The sequence below is a fragment of the Amblyomma maculatum genome, chromosome 3 (genome assembly GCF_055883805.1).
Source record: "Amblyomma maculatum isolate TAMU_Amacu chromosome 3, ASM5588380v1, whole genome shotgun sequence".
NCBI lineage: Eukaryota > Metazoa > Arthropoda > Arachnida > Ixodida > Ixodidae > Amblyomma > Amblyomma maculatum.
This window is the reverse complement of record NC_139346.1, coordinates 103570132-103593955: the sequence shown is the minus strand read 5'-3', so window position 1 is coordinate 103593955 and position 23824 is coordinate 103570132. Positions and strand designations below refer to the sequence as shown.

Sequence of the window (23824 nt, the reverse complement as noted above, 5' to 3'; positions counted from 1 at the left end):
TGCTAACCCATTGTACAGCAGAGATCTGTAGGTATCCTAGCTAAATTAACCAGGACTGTAATAAAAGACTGGAGCGTCCTAGCGATTTAAAACCAGCTTAAGCTCGTTCTGGGAGGGCTTACCTAGACTATTTAGGTAACGTGTTACCTATTATTTGGTTAATTGGTTGGTTCTATGCCTTTAAAGTCCTAAAGTTACTTAGGTTGTGAGAGAAGCCATTGTGGAGGCTTCTAAATTTCGACCACTAGGAATTCTAACATGTGCTGACATTGATTTTCGCCTGCATAAAAATCCGAAACCGCAGTCGGGATTAGATTGGAGTTCTTAGGTACAGTGGTCGAGTGGCCGAAGCACAATGCCACCGCGACCAGCGTGTTCAATATAGGATTGAGACACAGAAAGTAATTAGGAAGCTAGAGAGGTTTTGAAAAGCAGCAAGCTGGAATGTTTTTTAGACGAAGGCATTTCGGAGGCAGCTTTATTTATTAGTGGTTTCGAATTATTTCCCCACTGGCACTTAGACCGACTGATGGAAGCCGGCTTCAACAAGCCTTCAACAAGCTGGCTTCCATGTCATGTAAGCAGGACTTCCGAAACGACGACTCCTCCAAGCAGAGAGTAGCGATGCCCCTTTTGACTACCTTCAAGTGGGCTGAATCATACGACAGGAGAAGCTTTTGTGCATGAGATTTTGTGTTCAGCATATGTGCCCATCCAAAAACTTAAACTGCAAGTCAAGAAACTGGAGCAGAATCAGAAGTAAGAATCAACGGCCGGGAAAAGAAATGTCCGTTTTGGTTACATACATCTACAAGATGTCTCACGGGCTGATAAGAGTGGCAGACCGATTTATTGTACCAGCTGTATTTTCTAGCTCCCCGCAAGCTTGCCCAGCTAAGCTGTCGCATAACGTGCGAAGGCCAAAAAATGGTTGGCTGTCAGAAGAGGCATTGCCTGAAGTTCGCTAACTGCGCCACCAGTGTCGTCTATAAGATATCACTCTCTTGTGGAAAATCCTGTAATGGACAAACTAGACTGGACGTTGCGTAAATGACCGACTTAGGAAACGTGCAAAAGACATTGAAAATGTAATGAGGGAGAGCGACTTATTTTGCGCTGTAGGGCTTGGGCCAATTGTGTTCCACTGTTCCGCGACGTGAGGATTCTGGGCAGGGGCAGGCTTCAGACGGCTCGTGAAACATGAAAAGCCTCTTATATAAAACAAGCAGGTTCGAAATTAAATTAGTGATAAGTAGGTATTCATTTATGATTATGTGCACACATTTCTGTCATGATTTATTTGATAAGACTGATGCCTCTCCTACGTTGTACTCGTTCTCTTTCGCCGAGAAGGCTATATATGTGTTTTTTTTTCAATTCATGAAACAGTTGGAGTAAGCTCCCGTGGTGTCTCCTGTCTTCTCGTTGTTATGGCTGTCACACATAATTTGCAATTATGTGTGACAGCCAACTAGCTCAGCTGTTAACTCTCTTAAGCTACTTAGCTACGCCACAAGGAACGCGTATTCATAAAATTTGTTTAGTTTATGGGGTGTGACGGCCCAAAGCTACTCGGGCAATGAGAGACGCCATAGTGGAGGGCTCGCACAACAGACGGCCGCTATTATTTTGCCTCCGTCGAAAAGCGTCGTCGAGGCCCAGATTAGATCCTGCCTCCTCGGGCAGAGCAGCCGAGAGCCCTAACTACTACACCACAGCGGCGAGCGCATTAAAAAACAATTAACCGTGCACTAGACCAAAAATGATCATAGACAGTTGCGGTTTTGCCAAAGCCTGAAATTAGCTGTTTATGAGGTACCGTAAAATGAGCAATAGTCCAGAGTATGTGTAGCGCTGTACATAACGAAGGATGTTTAATGCCAGTAAATTTTGACCGTTGCTAGGCGCAAGAATGATTTACCTTTTTGGGATGCTTTGACCTTTCATGAAATGTGAACAACGCTTTAGAAAGTTTACCAAAATATTGCTATGCTGTCTTAACCGTCCGTTTTTCTATTACAGGAATTGTCAAACGTTCTTATGAACGACGCTCTCCTGGAGATTAATACGGCTGATATCCCTAAACTGCCCGTAGAAATGTAAGTCCTACCTATAAAATACTAATCTATGGACTTTTTGATGGTATTAATATAGTTTTAAAGATATTTCTTTTGGCGGAGAAGGGTGCCTCGTGACATCTTGCGTTCCTTCTACGTCAAGAAAAATACGGAGAATTTTTTTTTCTCTCGTGTCCAATGCGAAGTAATTATTCAAGTATGGGGCTAATTCGCTGGCGACTTAAAGAAAAACGAGTGCCACCGTTTGGATAAGAACCCAGGACTTCGAAATTTTGTGTCCGGTGCTCTACAATCTAAGCTATAAAGACACATTTTACATATTTATGTTGCTTGTGACCTTAGTTGAATAATAGAATGACCATGTAAGAAAACACCACGTTTGCTTTCTTTGTTTATCGGGCGGTACCTCTCGCCTGCTAATGCAAATCGCGGATTGTGCCAAGAGTAAGCAGGTCGTCAAAATGTTCAGACAGCTTACGGAGCCATCAACTTCAGCACTCCTTAACAGGACCACAGATCGCTTTCATGCTGCTGGCACTGTCACTTCTTCAGCGACTTTGCTCTTGACCTACCGACTGAAAACACATTTTTCTTCAGTCATGTACTCCACTGTGTGGGTGCCAGTACGGGAGCTGATCAACCAGAACAAGAAAATTGGCGAAGTTGTGCTGATTACGGATTGTATGAGACTTGATACGAAACACTTCTTGGACGTTCGTCCAGCCGTCAGTAACAAAGGTGATGCATGAATCTCTGATTAGCATATTTAAGGGATAAGGTAGCCGGTTCGTTGCTAACGTCTAGTGATGTACAGATAAGCAACGCCGGCTTGGGCACTTATTGCTGAGTGCTTTATTACAGCTTGCTAGTAGTTATCTGTAACCAACGTGATCGGACAGTTGGAAGCACATACATTCGTCCTCGTTTATTATTGTTGTTCTGCCCGTAAAATATAATCGCTTAGATGAACCGAGTAACCATTTTACTCGCCGATTTTGCGCCGGTTACGGCACTGAAGGCTTCAATCAGACTGTCACACAAAAGGCTATACAGGAACACTGCTTAGGCGTTCATTTCCTGTCACTGGTACTTGCATAAAAAATATGTTTGGAAAGGCGTAGCTGCTGTTGAAGCATTTGCAGCTTGATGGTCCACGTTTTCCATCGAAACACTTCTCGATTGAAGTGCATTGACACGTCAGAACGTGGCCATTCCATGGCAGTCCGCATCCACACAACTATCAGTGAGGACCTTCATTATTGTTACGAAAAGGTGACTGATAAAAAGCCTAAACCCAGAGAAAGCAACCATCACACATTTTAAACTGCACCAAAGGTCTACACTTGGCTCGCAGTGCAACTTCCATAGCCTAACATGGAATACGATTTTCCAGAAGCTTTTTTTCGTTTTCTTTTCACTTTGTGCATTATGTGTTGCCGAAGCATTCTACTTGTACCTTTGTTCCCCATGTAAATTCAGCAAATTTCAAATGCGCCAACAAAGACCGCGAAGTGCTTTTTATTGCGAAAGCAATGCTGCTAGCACTTCGAGCCTTTGGCGTGTCGTGGCGCCTCCATACATAACTTCTCACGTGACCGTGTGACGTCACGCCAGACCGAGAGACGGGACCCCAGCCCGCGCCATCGGATGGGGGCGGTGAGTCCATACACGGCGCTTTGTCGCAGCCGAGAGAGGACGCTCGCTGTTTATGACGTCACGCTAGGAGGATAAATGGGGCTGTGGCTGGGATCCTCGCAGTAGTCGGGGGCGCAGCCTTATGGTATGTCGTATGATGCGTATAAGGCGTATAAGACCCATTTAAATGGGCAAACAAGAAGTAAATTAAGCTACTAGAAGGAACCAGAAGCAACCACCAGCAGCATCCTCGCCTTCGCATTACTCCAATGTAGATTCTGCAGGGCTCTAATTTTTTTTTTCGAATTGGGCCATTTTTTACTAGTGTCCCCTCTAGGCACTTGGTGTACACAGAACCACACCTCAAAACAGTTCTTATTCGGGACAGGACTGTTTATGACAAGGCATCAAACAATTCCAGCCGTTTGATGCCAGCTCCGGTCCTAAAGATTGTGTAACTTGTCGAGCGTTTTCGTCCTTCTTCCAGCGCTGCCCATTAACAGGTGCACAGATGAGTTGTTCTTTTGAGCCCCAGATTTTGTCCGAATTCAAATACCTGCACTATCTCGTGCGCATTACATATTACTGAAAGGAAACACAAAACCATCATATAACTACGCCGACACTAAACAGAGCTCAATCGGCTGCCATGAAGTCGTGCATGGGAAGCACCGGAATTCACTTAATAATTCGAAATTATTAGTAGGCTACGTTATTGCTGGAAATATCCGTTAAATGGGTCGCCGGAAGTTGGTTTCCTCGTAATGTCATTAAAAAGGGACATCAGTCAATGACCGAATAAGGATTGTAAGTTATCATACAAAGAGTGCTTTATATCATCGAGTCATGATCGAGTCATTAGTCATACAATATGAAAGGGTCGAGTCAAAATGTATGAGTCGTGTCACATGTCATGTGAGTCATGGGTTATAGGAGAAATATGCTTAGTCGTTCTATGTGAGTATGCACATGCAGAAAAGCATCGACTAGGAGTCACCAACTCCGCGCCAACGGTCATGCTTTCAGGGTTTCCAATGCAGCTTCTGAAGTGATCTCTATTTTTTTTTTTAAATATACTAGAAGCATTCAAAAACGACAACCTTCAATATGGGAATCACTTCAGAGCTTTGTATAATCTATAAATGTGAAATATATTAGACAAAACCGACAAGACATAAGGCCGTTTCACACTGCAGAAACAGTTGGTTAACGCAGACCGGAAGTAGCGGGTTCGCATAGTGTTGGCAATCCCATCATAGCGCTACAACGCGAATTCTCCGGAAACACGCCACCGTCGTCTGGCTGTACGTGACGGAAACTTCTGCTGGAACGCTTGGAAAACTTCCTGTCACACACACAAAAAAAAAAAAAAACAGGGGCAGTATCTGTCACACTTTCTCCAAGTGTGAGTTTGGACGATGCACCACCGCTCCAGTCGCATGGCGTTCCTGGGCCCACGTTCAAGTGTGGAACTGCGTATGGCAGGAACGCTAGACAAGAACTAATCTCGCGGAATCAGGCGGATAATCACAGATCTCGCTTATTAATCTTGAGCACAACCCTGGCGCAGCGGATTTCGCTCCATGAACCTAGAAAGACGCTCCCTTTAAAACGCCAGCCAAACTTGCGCTGCCTCGCTAGCATATCCGCCCGCGCGCACTTTTCCGTGGACGACTCCTGTAGGTGGAAGATGAGCGTAACTACGGCGGCCCGGCCACAGCCCGTGTCAGTTTACAGTACCCTGCCGGGCAGCTGAAGACGCCGTACTGTGGCATACAAAGAGCAATGAAAAAAAAAAAGTTTTTTTTTTCAAGTACTGTTGCAAGCACACATATTTTTAAACGATCAATAACCGTTACGTGCCTGCTTTATTGGTGTGTTGGCCCCGGAAGTTTCGCACAGACGGCGAACAAATCAAACACTGTTGACAGATGATAACCAATGTTGAATTTAATTTTCCTTGCCCACTTCTGTTGTACCGAGGCAACACCCGACAACGTGTCATATTTCTCAGCTTTTATGCAGTGTGACAAACTGCCGGGAAACTAGTTTCCATGTTTCTTCTGAGCGTGTTATGTTAAAGTCGCTGTTGTTTTCCTATACCGGGATTCGGCCTTTAGCCAAATGTATATATGCTTTTCCAGGACGGTACTGAGTCGTCAAAGATGCTTAAAAAATGCCAGGGATGATGTAGTCTAGACATTAGTGACCTGAAAAAAATTTACCTAAAAAAGCTTTGACTGACCACTATGTTTTTTTATCGATTAAGCGGAGGCTTGCGTTATTGTACGGTAGAATTGTAGTTTATATTATGCTATGTCAACCTGGGTAATAAAATAACTTGCAAGTGCATTTAGGGCGCCATTCGACCGGCGGTAGACATTGCTATTTTTTCTTCAGTTTGCAATCTGTGTTTTAAATACTACAAGTATGCGTGCGCTGGCAATGTAGGTAGATTTCAATTCAAAGTAGCTATCATGCTAGTGACGCATTCTGATAATTAGACTATATTAACGAAATAAGTTGAATAATAAGCCTTTTCAGTTTATTTTGAAGGCCGTCTACTCAACATGACATGCGATATATGTTTTTAAATTTTCTTAATCGACAGTGTGTCCCATATCGCTGGATGCAAAAGTGAGGATATAAAATTTCGTTGAGTTAGATTACCGTAATGACAGATTTACAAAATGTCTTCTGTTTTAATTGTCAAACAGAAATACAGACGACGTGTTTGGATTTCACTTGTTGAAGTTGACATTTTCCCGACATTGCGCGTAACAACGCCGATATACCGCTATGCCATGTGGAATGCCATGTTAACGAGCTATAAAGTCCGCATATTGAACTCGATATGTTCAACCACACTGGCGGCTAGCCAAATTTAAGAATGGCAGTAAATTTCGATTTTGGCGGCCTTGAATTTCGCAATATCAAATGAACAATTCTAATATCAAACGAACAAAATTTATGAGTTATTTGTTGATGATTAACAAATCATCCTGCTCTCTTACGTGCATTAGTTCCTCCTTACCGAAAACTCAACGTGTTCAAGCCACACAGTCGGGTTTCTCGTTTTCAAAATTAATGTTGTAGACAGTAACACGTATCACTCAGTCTCAGGTGCTCACGTCAAGAATGGTCGAGACATAATTATCTCCAATTCTATCGCAGCATGGCTTCTACCACAGCGTCGCCGGTAGTAGCTCATAAGAGACGTGAATATACTCAAGGAATGTCCGGCGTAGATATGGGGCTAACGGTGGAAACAACTTCTCCGAACTTTCACGATATTGCATGGCGACAAAACATTTCTTTACGCAGGGCTCGCACTGCGAAAGCGGTAACTGTGGTGCCACCTGGTGTGCTGGACGACAGCTTGGCACAGCTGAAAACGGCGGCACTGGCGAACCCTTTCAACATTTTGGTAATCTCGGCATGCCTTCTACATCTAAATGTGTCACTGTAGACCGATATAACGAGCCGTTGTCGACGTCAGCGTCGGCAGTGCGCGCACAAAATCACCAGAATACATTTGGCAGGTGGCAGAGGCAAGTTGCCTTGGAGTTGCATTGACAGGTTGTCAGGCTTCCTGACGTCACAGGGCCATATTACACAGCGGAGTTCCCACGCTCCGCGAACTCGTGCTTCGTAACTGAGATGGGATGTTGAAACCATAATTGAGACCTCAAGGACTCTGCGATCCCAACTTAGACCGACTGCCCCTAGGCGATGCTAGTCTTGGTAAAAGTGGAACTCTATATTTGTGTCTGGTGGAAATTCGTGTAATGATGTAGCTTGCTGCATGCTAATTAGTATGTGTGGGATATTAGAGGTGGAAATAAATATTGCTGATTTAGCGAGGTTTTGTCGTCTCTCATAGCCTGAGTCTCTTTGCGACGTTAAACCCCACAAACCAAACCAGATTAAGCGAGGAACAAAATGTAGGTATGTGAAAAAAAAACATGTAAATCAATCCGGCAAATATAAGCATTTATCACTGTCCCTTCATACCGTTATGGGCAGACTTCAAGTGTCCCTAATGTTTTAGAAGGACTTCATAAAGTGCTTCATAAAGTCATATTGTGAGGCAGAAGAACGCACCAGCAAATTCACCTTTTTACTTCAGGTAGGCCGAAGCAGCAGCTACCGACTAGCCACAGCTTAGCAACACTTCGTCTTCTTCGCACGACACGATGACCGATGATGATTACGCTGAGATGAAGATGAAGGTCACTCACAGTGCTTACAACATTCCCCCTCCCGAACGAAAGCGACCATCCTGGTCGCAAATTAAATCTTAAGGTCGGCGGTTAAAGGGTTTCAAGCGCGACACGTGCACAATCTCGGTGCCGCGGCACCGACGATCGCGAACAGGCGATGCAGGTGTGATGAGATAGTTTACAGGGGAAGTTTGTTCCAGAACCGTGTACGGGCCAATAAAACGGCTCAGAAACTTTTCACACAGGCCGGGGATGCGAGTAGGTGTCCAGAGTAGCACTTCGTCTCCAGGGCGGAAAGACACTGAGCGATGAGTCGCATCATACGTGCTTTTCCTGGAAGCTTGAGTGGCTTCAGTTTGAAGGCGGGCACGATCACGGCAGTGGGCGATACGAGACACGAACTGTTCGTGGGAAGGCGCGGCAGAAGGAGTAGAAGCTGTGAAGAAAGATGCTTCGAGGGAGAAGGTAGGATGGCGGGCATAAACAAGAAAAAACGGAGAGTAGGTGGTGGTTCGTTGAACGGCAGTGTTGTAGGCGAAGGTTACAAAGGGGAGTAAAGAGTCCCAGTTGTTGTGCTGAGGGTGAATGTAGGTGGATAGCATATCAGAAAGGGTGCGATGAAAGCGTTCTGTGAGGCCATTGGTCTGAGGGTGGTAAGGAGATGTAGTTTTATGCACCGTGCCTGAAGCATTAAGCACTGCGGCGAGGACGGTGGAGAGGAACGACTTGCCACGATCGCTAAGGAGGAGGCGAGGGGCGCCGTGGCGAAGAAGTATGGTGTGGAGGAAGAAGTTGGCGATTTCGGAAGCGGAGCCGGAAGGAAGTGCTGCGGTTTCAGCGTATCGGGTGAGGTGGTCAACGGCAGTAACGACCCAGCGGTTGCCAGCTGGAGTCAAGGGCAGGGGTCCATACAAGTCGATTCCGACGACTTCGAAAGGTGTGGAAGGACATGGGAGAGGTTGCAAGAGACCGGCAGGAGGCGACGTAGACCGCTTGCGTCGTTGACAAGGGATGCAAGACGCTACGTATTTTAATACTGAGGTTGAAAGGCCAGGCCAGAAGAAACGACGTTTGATGCGGTCGTAGGTTTTGTGGTACCCAAGGTGACCTGCGGTGGGGTCGTCGTGAAAGGCTTGTAGAACTTGAGGACGCAGGGAAGAAGGAATTACGGGAACCCATGTGTGGCCCAGTGGGCTGTAGTTGTGCCAAAATAATGTGCCATCCTGTAACTTGAAATTTTTGAGCCGACGACGGAGACGGGCATTTGGAGGTCTAATAACACCGCTGAGACTATCAATCAGCTTTTGACAGTAAGGGTCAGCACTCTGGTGGTGAGCAAGATTGCAGTGTATATCTGGCATGGGAGCAATAGAGGCGGCGCTCAAAGACTGCATCACTGTAGGGTTTAAATGGCTTGACTCCGTTGGGACAGGAGAGGAATGCGAGGACATGGGTTGCGACGGCAAAGCAATAGGGCAACGAGAGAGAGCGTCGGCGTCCTTGTGCTTCTTGCCCGATTTGTAAGTGACAGTAAAGTCGTACTCTTGAAGGCGGAGGATCCACCGCCCGAGACGACCGGACAGATTTTTCAAAGTGGATAACCAGCATAGGGCGTGGTGGTCAGTGACGACTGTGAAGTGACGGCCGTACAGGTAAGGACGAAACTTCTGAACAGCCCAGACGACGGCGAGACATTCTTGTTCGGTAATAGTGTAGTTTTGTTCCGCAGAAGTCAGAGTTCGGCTCGCATAGGCAACAACATTTTCTGTAGAGGTGTTTTGGCGTTGCAGAAGGACAGCGCCAATGCCATGGCTACTGGCGTCGGTGTGCAAAATTGTCGGTGCTTTATCATCAAAATGGCAGAGGACGGGACCCGAAGTCAGAGCACGCTTCAGAGTTTCAAATGCTTCTTCGCAAGCAGGAGACCAGATGAAAGGCGTGTCGTTGTGAAGAAGCGCATGTAAAGGTGAGGCAATAGAGGCGAAATTGCGGATGAATCTGCGGAAGTATGATGCCAAGCCGAGGAAACTGCGGAGATCTTTGACCCGAGTTGGACGGGGAAAGTGCAGCGCAGCAGCGATTTTTTCAGGGTCAGGCTTAATTCCTTCGCTGCTTACGAGATGGCCAAGAACTTTAATGGATTTTGATGCAAAACGGCATTTCTTCGTGTTTAGCTGTAGGCCAGCGCTGGAAAGTGCTGTCAAAACTTCATCGAGACGAGTAAGGTGATCAGGAAATGACGAAGAAAAAATGACGATGTCATCTAAGTAACAGAGACATGTTTTCCATTTGAGGCCGCGGAGAACTGTGTCAATCATACGCTCGAATGTAGCAGGAGCGTTGCAGAGTCCAAAAGGCATTACATTGAATTCGTATAAACCGTCCGGTGTTGCAAAGGCGGTCTTCTCTTTATCATCTTCATTCATGGGGATCTGCCAGTAGCCTGATCTTAAGTCAAGGCTGGAGAAAAATTGGGCACCTTGCAAACAATCGAGGGCGTCGTCAATTCGAGGGAGGGGATACACATCCTTACGAGTTATTCTGTTTAGAGCACGGTAATCTACACAAAAACGAACCGAACCGTCTTTTTTTTGCACTAGCACAACAGGCGATGACCAGGAACTAGACGATGGGCGTATGATGTTGCGTGCAAGCATGTCAGCAACATTTTCCTGAATAACTTTGCGCTCGGTTGGAGAAACACGATAAGGCCGGCGTCTAACTATGCTTGATCCGTCGGTGAGTATGCGATGCGTTGCTGCAGCGGTTTGACCCAGTGTGCCGGAATTGACGTCGAACGAGTCTGCGTGCTTGTTCAATACAGCGAGCAATGCGTCTGTCTGGTCTGTTGTCAGGTCGGTGCTGATCGTGTGGCGAAGTGCTGCACTGAGCGAGGCAGGGGATGAATCAGAGCGATCGGAGGTGGAAATGGGAAGAAGTGTGACAGGCTGGGCGGAAGCAATTGATGCAACAGTAGAGTCGCGTCGCAGAAGAATGGGCTCTGATGTGGTGTTGAATGCGGCGAGAAGAGAAGAACCGCTGGAGAAGCGAAGAAGGGACACGATGATGATAATACCTCTTGACAGGAGACGAGGGCTGGGTGTAATCAGGACGTCGCCATCGGTGACGGCGTCAGAAGTCACAGATAGAATATCTTCGTTGCCCGGATAGAGGACGTGATCGGCAAGCATAACTACACGGGAAGAAAGTGGTTCTCTATCGGCAAGAATGTTGCATTCAGTGACTTCAATAGTGGGAGGGGAACACGTAATGACTGCTGAGGCGTTTTGGAGGAAATCCCAGCCGAAGATGAGTTGATGGACACAGGAGGATAGGACAGCAAACTCAATGAAGTGCAAGATGCCATCAATGGTGACTCGGGCTGTACACGCTCCACAAGGGTTAATATTCTGTCCATTTGCAGCACGTAAAGGAGGACCGGTATAAGGTGTGCGCACTTTTCGCAGTTTTAAACACAAGTCAAGTTTCATAATAGAAATAGCGGCGCCGGTATCAATTAAAGCTTCCAGTTCATGTCCCTCAAGGAATACAGTCAACATGTTTGATGGGAGCAGAGGAGGAATTGGAGCGACGACAGGCGGTGCAGTTTTACCTCCGGAAACTGCACAGGTTAGTTTTCCGTTTGGCGGGCAGAAGCTGAAGATGGAGGGCGAAGGGGCGACGAAGTCCGGCGAAAGGGTGACGGGGAGCGACGACGCGATGGCCGTGCTGTCCTAGACCGGTCAGGAGAAGTCGACGGGGAGGAAGAGGGACGGAGGTCATTATCGGTGTAGTACTGGCGAGGAGGAAGCTGGTAGGCGTCGTCACGTCGAACGTACCCATAGCTCGCACGCTCATCTCGCAGTCGTCGGCGACAAACGCGTGTTACATGGCCGCGGATTCCGCAGTAGAAACATACTGGACGAGGTGGGAGAGGCCGCCAATTACCATACACCGGTGGTCGCGGGGACAGGGCGGCGAGGCTGGGTGGGACAGGCGCGTGATGGACAGGAGGACAAGGAGGAGGAGCCGCAGTGACTTCAGCATACGTCGGAACGTAGGGAGGGGCTGGTGGTTCTGTAGCCATGGGACGATTGAGTGAAGTAAGCTCCTCCTTGATAATGCCACGCAACCCAGTAGATTGAGCAGGTGGGCGTGAGAAGGCAGGAACCGACGAAATATCATTGTGGAGCTCTTCCCGTATTATAGATCGTATGATGGTGCGCAGATCAGTTTCGGGAATTTGGCTCGGATCCCAGGTGTTGTTGAGGCGGCGCGACTGTAGATAGTCAAGTCGCTGGCAAGTGGCACGAATGTCTGCCACCGTGACGGGATTTTGGGCAGCTAGAGCTGCGTAGGCAAAAGAGCCAATTCCTTTTAAAATATGTCCGACACGTTCAGCCTCGACCATGCCATTGTTAACTCGCCGGCAAAGGGCGAGTACGTCCTCAATGTAGGATGTGTATGTCTCTCCTGGAAGCTGCACACGGGTCTCTAGCTTCTTTTGAAAAGAGGCCGGACCAGCACCAACAGTTCCAAATATCTGGCGGATCTGTGTCGTGAATTGAGGCCAGTCAGGAATGGCGTCCTCATGGTTGAGGAACCACGTCTTAGCCACGTCACTCAGGTAGAATGAGACGTTGAGTAGCTTCATAGAAGCGTCCCAACCGTTAAAAGCGCTCACCCGATCGTACTGTTGTAGCCAGTCTTCGACGTCGTCACCGCGGAGACCGGCGAAAACCGGAGGGTCGCGCTGACGTGAGGTAACTGACCAAGTTGGGTGGGTCAAATGGTGCTGAGCAAGTGCACCTTGGGACGTCAGTGGTGCAGAGGTGGCATGGGCAGCCGTGGGATGCCCATCGGTAGCTACAGGCGCCGGAACGGTGAGAGCAGTGGGATGTGACTGCGCCATGGCGGTTGATGTGCCGCCAAGAACACGACCGGAACGGAGCTCCAGGGGGTGCCGCGTTGAGGACGCTGGGATCAGGAGGCACCTCCACCACTTGTGAGGCAGAAGAACGCACCAGCAAATTCACCTTTTTACTTCAGGTAGGCCGAAGCAGCAGCTACCGACTAGCCACAGCTTAGCAACACTTCGTCTTCTTCGCACGACACGATGACCGATGATGATTACGCTGAGATGAAGATGAAGGTCACTCACAGTGCTTACAATATAAAGAATCCGTAGAGCAGCCAGTTTTGGTTGATTAAAGAAAATAAAATATAGACACGTATGAGGAGAGTTTTATCTTAAGCTGTTGGACGTGTGACGACCATAAAGAGACTTGTCAAAGGTGACAATGGTGTAAGGGTGCTAACAGCCATCAGCACGGAATGGCAAAGATCATGCCGTGAAAGTGAGATTTCTGCGTACTTCTCTGGAGATATAGCAACCGCTTGCTTTTTAGAGTTATGCAGTACCAACGTTACTAGATAGGGTCAGTTTCAAAACTCCCCTGTCTTACCATGCATCGGCGGCGTCTTCATTTCTGCGCCTGCTGCCAGGTGGCGGAACCTTCACATTCGGCTCCATGGCTCCAGCCGACTGCCGCTCACCGCCGTGCGTGGCCGCACGTTGCTATCGTGCTGCTGACGCGCTTACCTTTTAGAGTTACAGAAGTAACAAAGCATCTTATTTCGTAGGCTGTAAATCTTAATTTGGCTGCTTACCATAAATACCACATTTGTTATACTTCCATACGGCACTGCAGCATGACAGAAAAAAAAAAGAGGTGCACATCTTCTATGCGCATAGCGCGCTTCGCCCGACGCAGCTATTTACATTTTCATCGTTTGTGCCTTATTGGGAAAATATGTGGTTGGAATGCATTCACTGTTAACTTGCTGTCATGCCATAAAAGTACACGAGGTTTTTTTTTCTTATTCAAATTATATTGAACTCACCTAGCTCACATTTTGGCTAAAATGCCTCTAAAGCAATTTTGCCTTCTTCCTTGCTGCCTTCACTTGCACGCTCTGGTTCTTTTGCTGATATAGAAACTTTGCATAAAAATGCATGAGTGTAATGAGATAATACACTAGGCAGCTCTTTAAAGAATGTTTGGACTGTATCCAGGGCTATTTGATTGTAGCCATACTCACATGGCACACCTGAAATAATTTGGTTTAAGTAGCTACACGTTTGTAGTGCAATCCGCTTCATGCTGCGCAACAAATTGTATGCCTTGGGACTGGCAATGCGTAGCAAGCAGTTCATGATCCACACTCGTGTGTATCTTATCTCCTACGGTCGTTTTTCTTCAACTTGCCTTAAAGAGTTTTCAAAGGCCACTTGCTGCAGTGGAGGTAACTAGTTCAATCCTTTCTTCATCACCTCAGAACGCTCGTTCTTCTGCTGCTCCTTTAAAGTGTTTATATTCTTCACAAAGGAAGCTCTGGTAGCCGCTAGCTGTGAGGGCCTTTTTTTTTTTAAGGTTCTTGATCCTCTTCCTGAACGCCAGGCTCTCTTTCTTCTGGCACGTTTCCTTAACTTCCCTGTTTTTTCGTGTGCGGCATCGAACACATATTGTCTGCATGAAACAGTTTCACACATTTGGGAACCACTCTTGACAACAGTGCACCCTTGGCAGACGCGCAGCGTATTTACTGAATCCACTAGGGAGGATATTTTACTGATGCTGTGAATGTGCATGTCTGTACACGCACTTGCCGTGGCCGCATTATCTTCAGCCACAGCAACACACTTCTCAGTGTGGCCGTGGTACACCGAGAAGCCAGATTCGACGGCAGCGCCACTAAAACGAGAACCGGCGGTGGTTCCGCGCAACACAGCGGAGGTTTGAAACTGATCCTATCTAGTAACGTTGTGCAGTACAGCCTATTGTTTTCTTGCAGTCTTGCGTGCACAATGCGTCTATTTTGTGCGGAGCATCACAGGAAGTCTCCAAGGAGAGAACATTTACCAGTAGATGACAAGCAACTGCGCATACGAACAAGAGAATTATTGCAGAGGGCATGACCTAAAATCCCTCCTTGAGGAACGCCACGAGACGCATGACGTAGGAATTTGTCACCTTGTTTTGCTGACATGTAACGCGTCTTGTTATGTATATAATCGCACAGCCGGTTATACATTCGTTCACCAATGGTAACTGAATGTAAGCCTGAATCAATAACCTCATGCATGACAGTATATAAAGCTCTATTTAGGTTAAACAATACCGCATTGGGTATGGCTTTGATGAGCCTAGCACAACTGGCAAGCGCATCAACGTTGTCTATTATGCATCGGACGTTTCGGAAGCCAGACATTGCCGGGGGGTAAATTCCAATTTTTTCAGGTCCCAGGTAAGACGTGAACGGACCATTTCTCCATGAAGTTTCTGACGCAGCTTAACAATGGAAATGGACGATACGTGTTAAGCCAAATGATGGCTTGTCAGGTATAAAGACAGGCATAACACGCACGGACTTTTAGCTGGGAACCGAGCGAATAGCCCCCTAACCGCAATTTATGTAGGTAGGCGATCACTGCCATAAGTCTCGATGTCCACAGACTAGGATGTTGAAGCTGACAGATTGGCAGATGTCATAGAGAGGTCAAGCGCACTGGACCTTTCTCTTGATAGTAAGTTGCTCGGCCGTAGTTGAAATATTTTATCTGGTTTAAACTAGCTGCAGACCTCTACCCGTCGATACGACGCCTCTCTAAGGAGGACAATGTGCGTTTAATTCTGCCGTTAAGATGCGTGGCACGGGATTACTGCGCACAATATCCTGCACTCGTTCAATATCAAAATTAGCACGACATGGTATATATTGAAGAGTTACTGTTAACTGCATGTTTATGCATCACACGCTGGCTGCAACGTGCTAATTATGTTGATCGCGTGGTTTGGGATGAGGGATGAATGTGGCGCCTTCCGGGCAGCCAGAAGAACTTTACTGTGGTCTGTATACCAGTAGTTGATTGCAGTGCCATGTACCCTGAATCACAGATTGCAGTACTGAGTCGAGATTCTGGTAGACCAGTTATATTAAAACGACGCTTGAAGACAAAATGTTGAAATTCCGATAGATGGTGACGATGCTGTAGGCATTCCATTAAAAGATGGTGGCCATATTTGGGATAATTGTACGCCGGGTAGAGGTCGGTCGACTGGCTGCTACCGCTATTTTGCGAGGAGAGGTCAGATGAAATGAGGAATTGTAAGGATGGTTTTTGCCACTGGTGAGGAGACTGGTATGTAAGAGAAGTGCGACAGCCTCAAAAAGAGCGCGCAGCTGATAACTGGAACATTCATCGTTTGGGCGAATAGATGTTTCGCATGAGTGGCTGCGGGGTGCACACTGAGAATGAGGCCGCTGTGCCGTACTAATTTTGCGCTCGGTACAGATAATCGCTAACTACTTGCTGCTGCGGAAGAGGTTAGAATTCAACCACATTATCAATTGATGAAAAACTGGCAATATCTGTTTCTTACTATTTAGGCGCTGTCTTCCCCGGTGATGAATTCGATTTGCGACTACACCTGATTTCATTTTGCTCAATAAAAGCAGCTTTTGCTGATTTGCAGAAGGTATTGTTGTACGTCTGATGTCTTCTTTTGGTAGGCCATACAGCGGGAAAATGTTGCCTCATGTTGCTATCCTCATTGCGAAAATTGGGTTGTCACTTGGTATTGTGGTTCGGTCGTGATATACACCACAATGAAGACAGCGCAAGGCTAGTCGGCTATGTAGTCACGTACAGACGCATACATAAGTAAACGGAGCACGCTTTAAATTACAATCATTCCTTCAGCACCTGGGATAAGGTATGAATATCTGTCAAAGTGAAAGGGCACCGACATCTACAACCGGTTCGTACATACCATGACTGCCAGTTTCAATTATGCAACGTGCGAAAAAGTTTAAAAGGAAAATAGCAAGCTCCGTTTACTTTTGTCCGTACCGGTACATAGTATCGTATATATCCCAGATAACGCAATTCGGCGCAGATTGGTAGTCAAGGGTTCGACGAAAGTTCGTCTGGTCAGGCATGGTAGTTGAGTAAAAAGAGTTTCAGTCACTGACCAAGTCAATATGAAAAAAGAAGACGTTTCGGAACCCCTACGGGTTTCTTGATCACAATGAGGCGGACAAGGCGAGGGAATGGAAATTTAAAGGCGAAGCTGGTGACGTAATGATTGTGAATAAATTAATGGCATGTTTCCTGTTGTGCGATTCATGATTCCGGTTGTCGTCTGGATGAAAGATGACTCAAGCAGCAGCCGCGTTATCAGATTCTTTTCTTTAGCTAAGATTGTAGCACCATCCCAGGCAATTTGGTGTCCCGTATTGTGCGCGTGTTCTGCCAGTGCACTTGAAGCAATCTTATTGTCCCGGACATCACGCTGGTGTTCTTTCAATCTTCGTGTGAATTTCCCAGTTTCACCGATATAAACTTCACTGCATTCGCTACATGGTATCTTATAAACCACACCAGGGAATTGAACAGAAGGCAGGGGGTCCTTAACATTAACAAGCATATTGCGAAGCTTGCAGGTCGGCACGTGTCCAATACGCAAGTCATATTTTGAAAATACGCGGGAAAGAGCTTCGCTAACACCACGCATATAAGGGATCCTAGCGCTGGCCGAAAAAGTCTTGGGAGTGGTTATCCTTGGTTGCGAAACAGTTTTCTCAATCCTCGAAATAAAATGCGTGGGATATCCATTCTTGCGAAGCTCGTGCCGTACCTTCTTAAGCTCGGACTCCCTGTTTTGGTCGTTGCAGATCGTTCTGGCCCGGGTTACAAGTGAAGAAACGACTGACTTCTTGTGAGCCATTGGATGGTTCGAGTTAAAATCCAGATAACGTCCAGTGTGTGTGGGCTTGCGGTACACGGTTCCGAAACGTCTTCTTTTTTCCATATTGACTTGGTCAGTGACTGAAACTCTTTTTACTCGGCGCAGATTCTGTCACAAAAAAATAGTGCAGATATCTGAATTTTCTCCTAGAAGGCGTACAGAGTTTCGCAGAGCTCTCTGCACTAGCGCGAAGTAGACATCTTGAGAAAGACTCAGGGGCACACCACTGGTCTCCTACGCCGTAGATGTTTAGCCTAGGCTCGTATGCTAGTACAGCAATCGCTGCTATTGATCGTATTTGAAAGAAGCGCTCAGTAGCGACCGCGGCAGATTAGGCCACTTGTTTGGGCAAACTTTAAGGGTGGCATCTGGAGCCAGAGATTCAGACGCTTGCCTCGGCCTCGTTGCCAGAGAATTAAAGTGAGTAATACTGTATCTGGCATCGACTGGTTTGATGAGGATCGGAGCAAGTAGGGTTGAATGCATTGGCACATAAAAGGGACCACCTCGAGCTGTGAGACGCATCGAAGGCAACTCAATAAATCTGGCTCTTCTGCATACTTCGCAGAAGTACTATATAGGGGATGGCAGACGACAAATCTGAGCTATCAGGAAAATCATCCTGACCCGCAGGTAGCGGAAGATAGCGGCTTTAGTTGCAAGTGTCAGGGGCGCGCTGGTGACGAGTGTCAGTTGACGAGGGTCCTGAAATATCCAATGATAGTATCTGGCCGTGCGACCCCAAGGTTGACATGGTTGGTGATATACTTCCAGAGCTGACACAGTCTGCAGAGGTGGATCTGCCGCGACGTCAGAAGGACACGCAGCTGACGATCCAGGGTGTGGCAGTGGCGGGCTTGCAACCGCCACAGGCATATCAGGAGCTTGCAATACTGGGAATCCAAATAAATATTGTAGCGTGTGCAACAGCAGCCGCTAGGCGGCTGCTCATCGAGAGTCTCGTGCGCGGACTCGAAGAAGTGCCCCGTGGCGTTCGAGAAGAGGCTGAAGTTAGTTGCCGTCTCTCGGTGTTCCGAACCTGCTCTTCTGCGCCTGCTAGCTCAACCCCCCGTTAAAACCCAACCTTCTGGTTACGGGCCTAAACGGCTACGTGACACTGGTGGAGGTGAGGCCTTGAACTACATGTCTCGGGCCTCTCGCAGCCGCTCATCGAGTCCCAACCAGCTTCCGCTCGTATCTACACCCGTTCATCGCTGCAGCCGTCGCCTCCGGGGTCTGGCGCCGGAATTCGCTCCTCTACCTGAACCGACGCCAGCTGACCAGCAGTTAGATACTTCTGCAATGGCCCACGCAAGTCAGCATCAGTTGCTGCTTCAGCATCCTCGTACACCCCCCAGTTTCCATGGCGGTACTGGGGAAGATGTCGACGACTGGATCGACCAGTTCGAGCGAGTGGCGCAATTTAATCAGTGGAACCCGACTCAGAAACTGCGCAATGTATATTTCGCGCTTGAAGACTGTGCTAAAACGTGGTATGAGAATAGGGAGGCCAGTCTTCAAAACTGGGATTCCTTTCGCCAGCAGCCGTGGGAAACCTTTGCCAACCACGACCGCCGTGATCGCGCACGCCGCCTCCTAGAAGCTCGTGTGCAACTACCTAACGAAAGTGTGGCCATGTTCGCCGACGACGTGACGCGTCTTTGCCGACGGGCTGATCCCGACATGACGGAATCAGCGAAGTTGCGCCACCTGATGCAGGGCGTAAAAGAACCCCTCCTCGCTGGTCTGGTTCGGAGTCCACCTCAAACCGTCGCGGACTTCATCAATGAAGCTAGCCTCATTGAGCGAGCCCTGCAGCAATGATACCGGCGCACGGAGTCTGCCTGTGGTCAGCCCTTCAGCAGTGTGGCCTCATTGAACGGGTCCACTGACGATCACTCTCTGCGTGAGCTGATCCGCGAGGTAGTTCGCGAGGAGCACCTCAAGTTCAATCTTGGATCGCCTAACCCGACTGCCGTGGCTGTCACCGAAACCGTGCGGGAAGAAATACGTGAAACATTGTCACCGCCTGAGTCACTGTCGGAGCCACGTTCTATGAACTACGCAGCGGCTCTTAGTCGGCCTGCAGTGCCTCCTGCGCAACAGCTTCGTTTCGAAGCACAGCCGCCGCCCACTTTGCAGCCACCGTTCTACCAACCGTCCTACCAGCCGCCATCCCAGCAGAGCCTCGTCATGCAGCCGTCCGCTCCTCAGCCACTGTACTAGCAGCCGCCATCCCAGCAGAGCCCCGTCATGCAGCAATCGGTTCGGAAGGCAGACGTCTGGCGCACTCCTCGCCAACGGCCGCTGTGCTACCACTGCGGAGAACCCGGCCACTTGTACCGTCGTTGTCCATACCGTGAACACGGTCTTCGGGGTTTTGCTCGTGATTCCCCGTGTCCCCGGGTCGGCGAACGCCCTCCAGAAATCGAAGAATATCTGGCAACCCGTGCAACCTCTTCGAGCGACAGTACACAGTATTCTCCCGTGCGCTACTCGTCACCCGGCCGCCGTGAGTTTAATCATGTGCCGAGGCGCCGGTCGCCAAGCCCACACCGGGGAAACTGAAGGCGGTGACCTCAGGGGGGCAGGTTTCTGACGAACGGAATCAATGTCCCGAAGACCCTCCCGTGACGACTCAGCCCGATGCTGTAACTACGATGCGTCCACCACCGCAAGAACCCGAAACTCCAAATCAACCTCAAACCGATCACGTTGTCAGCGCCGGCATTTCCGTTCTCGTCGACGGACACCCAGTAACCGCTTTGCTAGACACCGGAGCAGACTTTTCAATAATAAGCAAGAATTTTGCAGATCGGCTCTCCAAGGTTAAAACTGAATGGCTGGGGCCGCAAATTCGTACTGCTGGCGGTCACCTTATGACGCCGATCGGACGATGCACTGCGCGAGTAACCATCGCCGATTCAGCCTTTGTAGCCGTTTTTGTTATCCTGCCACACTGCTGCAAGGACCTCATACTCGGCATGGACTTTTTACGTGAGCATGGGGCCATCATTAATGTTGCTCGCCGTACTGTTACGTTTTCGACGCCTGTAACGACGACCGCTGACTCTGAACGACGCCACGCACCTTTACGCATCGTTGACGCGGATGTATCTATGCCGCCACGTTCGTCTGCTCTCGTCACAGTCAGGTGCGATGACCAGTCCTGTGCTGCCGGCGTTGCCGAACAGAACACAGAGCTTCTGTTACATCATGGAGCCTGTGTTGCACGCGGTATAGTTCATCTGACTAATGGTCTAGCTCACGTGCTGATTACGAACTTCGGGAACGAACGGCAACGCATCGCTAAAGGCACCACGGTAGCCTACTTTGAAGGTGTCGCAGAAGTAGCCCACGACTGCTTTGTTCTTGAGACCAACACGTCTGCCAGCCAAACGCCCAACTTCGACCCTGATGTGAATCCCGCTCTATCACCGGCAGAGAAGGACAGACTCGTCAGGCTACTCTTTCAGTTTCAAGACTGCTTCTCATCCGCCTCCGCGGTTAAACAGACGCCCTTGACCAAGCACCGAATAATAACCGACGACCGTACCCGACCAGTCCGACAGAACCCCTACCGAGTGTCACCGCGGGAACGCGAAGTCATTGCTCAACAGGTAGACGAGATGTAAATGACAGTGTCATACCACCATCGAGGAGTCCCTGGGCTTCGCCTGTTGTCCTCGTTAAGAAGAAAGACGGAAGTTTGAGGCTCTGTGTGGACTACCGTAAGCTCGACCAGGTCACAAAAAAGACGTCTACCCGCTACCACGCATTGATGACTCATTAGACCGGTTGCGCCACGCGCACTACTTTTCATCGCTTGATCTTAAGAGCGGTTACTGGCAGATCGAAGTCCATGAACGTGATCGCGAGAAGATAGCGTTTGTCACGCCCGACGGACTTTATGAATTCAAAGTCCTACGTTTCGGATTGTGCTCCACTCCAGCGACATTCCAGCGAATGATGGACGCAGTTCTATCTGATCTTAAATGGCAGATGTGTCTAGTCTACCTGGACGACGTTGTTGTGTTTTCACCAACGTTCGAGGAACACATCTAACGTCTCTCCGCTGTGCTACGGGCTATCAGATCTGCCGGCCTCACGTTAAAACCACAAATGTGTCACTTTCGCTATGAAGAGCTCCTGTTCTTGGGCCACGTCGTCAGCCATCGAGTTCGTCCCGATCCCGCTAAAACAACAGCCGTCACGAAATTCCCTACTCCATGTAACAAGAAGACAGCTCGCCGTTTCTTGGGCCTCTGCGCTTATTACCGCAGGTTTATTGAAAACTTTTCGCGCATTGCCGCTCCGTTGACACGTCTCACCCGGGATGATGTCACCTTCACCTGGACGGACGAAGAGCAAAAGGCATTCGACGAGTTACGGCACCGCTTGCAGACAACACCTGTGCTTGCCCATTTCGATGCGAATGCCGAGACTCTGGTCCACACAGATGCCAGCAACGTGGGTCTAGGCGCTGTACTCGTCCAGTGGCAAGACGGTGCCGAGCGAGTTATCGCATACGCCAGCCGGACTTTGTCCCGTGCCGAATCGAACTATTCCACTACCGAAAAAGAATGTCTGGCTGTTGTATGGGTGGTGATGAAATTTCGACCCTATCTTTATGGACGGCACTTTCGGGTTGTGAGTGACCATCATTCTTTGTGCTGGTTAACGAACTTGCGAGACCCCTCCGCACGCCTTGCACGATGGAGTTTACGGCTACAGGATAAGTCTGGATGTCGGCACAACGACGCCGACTGCTTGTCCCGTTCACCTGTCGAGGCTGAGCGGTAAGACGAAGAACCAGACTTCCCCCTTATCGCAGCCGTCGACGCACTCACTGTTTCGCAGCAGCAACGTGACGACCCGGCTCTCGCACCACTTATCAATTTTCTGGAAGCGCGCTCTGCAGAAATTCCCCGTCTGTTCGCCAGAACGCATTCATCATTTTGCATGCGAAACAATGTTTTATACAAGATCAACTTCGCTCCGACGGGAAGAGATTACCTCCTCGTCGTACCAGAGTCTCTTCGCGAAGAAATCTTACAGGCATGTCATGACAAGCCCACTGCGAGTCACCTGGGGTATGCTCGAACTCTGGCCCGAATTAAAAAAAGTTATTACTGGCCAAACCTTGCGGCCGCAGTACGACATTACGTGAGGACATGCCATGATTGCCAGCGACGGAAAACACCGCCTGTGAAACCGGCCGGTTTACTGCATCCTGTTCAAGTGCCAAGATACCCATTCGAACAAGTTGGCATGGATCTGTTGGGTCCTTTTCCAATTTCTGATTCGGGCAAAAGGTGGATTATTGTCGCTACAGATTACCTCACGCGTTACGCTGAAACGAAGGCTTTCCAGCGCGGTACAGCAATCGAGGCAGCGAAATTTTTCATCGAACGCATAGTCCTGAGGCACGGCGCCCCGACAATTATAATAACGGACCGAGGCACTGCCTTCACCGCCAAGCTACTGGAATCTGTCATGCAGCTAAGCGGCACTACCCATCGCAGGTCAACCGCCTACCATCCACAAACTAATGGCTTGACAGAACGTCTGAACAAAACTTTCGCCGACATGATGTCCATGTACGTGGATGTTGAACACCGGTCTTGGGATGACATCCTGCCGTACGTCACGTTTGCGTACAACACGGCGCAGCAGGAAACAATGCAAATGACGCCGTTCTCCTTATTGTATGGCCGCGAAGTTTCGACAATGCTCGAAGCCATGTTGCCCCACGACGGCCGTGACCTCGAAGTTGGCGCCGAGGGGTTCACTCAACGCGCAGAAGAAGCGCGACAGCTGGCGAGGGCACGCATCCGGAATCAGCAAGGTCGAGACGCCCAGCGTTATGATCACCGCCACCGTGTAGTGACTTTCGAACCGGGCGATAGAGTGTGGCTTTGGACTCCGATTCGACGTCGGGGACTATCCAAAAAACTTCTGAAGCAGTACTTTGGCCCATACAAAGTGCTCCGTCAGCTGATCGACGTCACGTACGAAGTGCTTCCGGACGGCTTTTCTTCTACTCGTCGCCAGCAGAAATCCGAGGTTGTCCATG

At 48.7% G+C, this 23824-nt stretch overlaps 1 protein-coding gene across 1 annotated transcript in view; it reads left to right on the top strand.

Annotated features, from left to right (window-relative positions):
* The window catches only part of LOC146195459 (uncharacterized), a 58777-nt gene that overhangs the window by 19897 nt on the left and 15056 nt on the right, over nt 1–23824 (top strand). Inside the window, exons 4-5 of the mRNA XM_084596804.1 lie at nt 2023–2099; nt 7038–7140. Of these exons, the coding sequence (XP_084452930.1) occupies nt 2023–2099; nt 7038–7140 (180 nt within the window). The remainder of the gene's footprint in view (nt 1–2022; nt 2100–7037; nt 7141–23824) is intronic.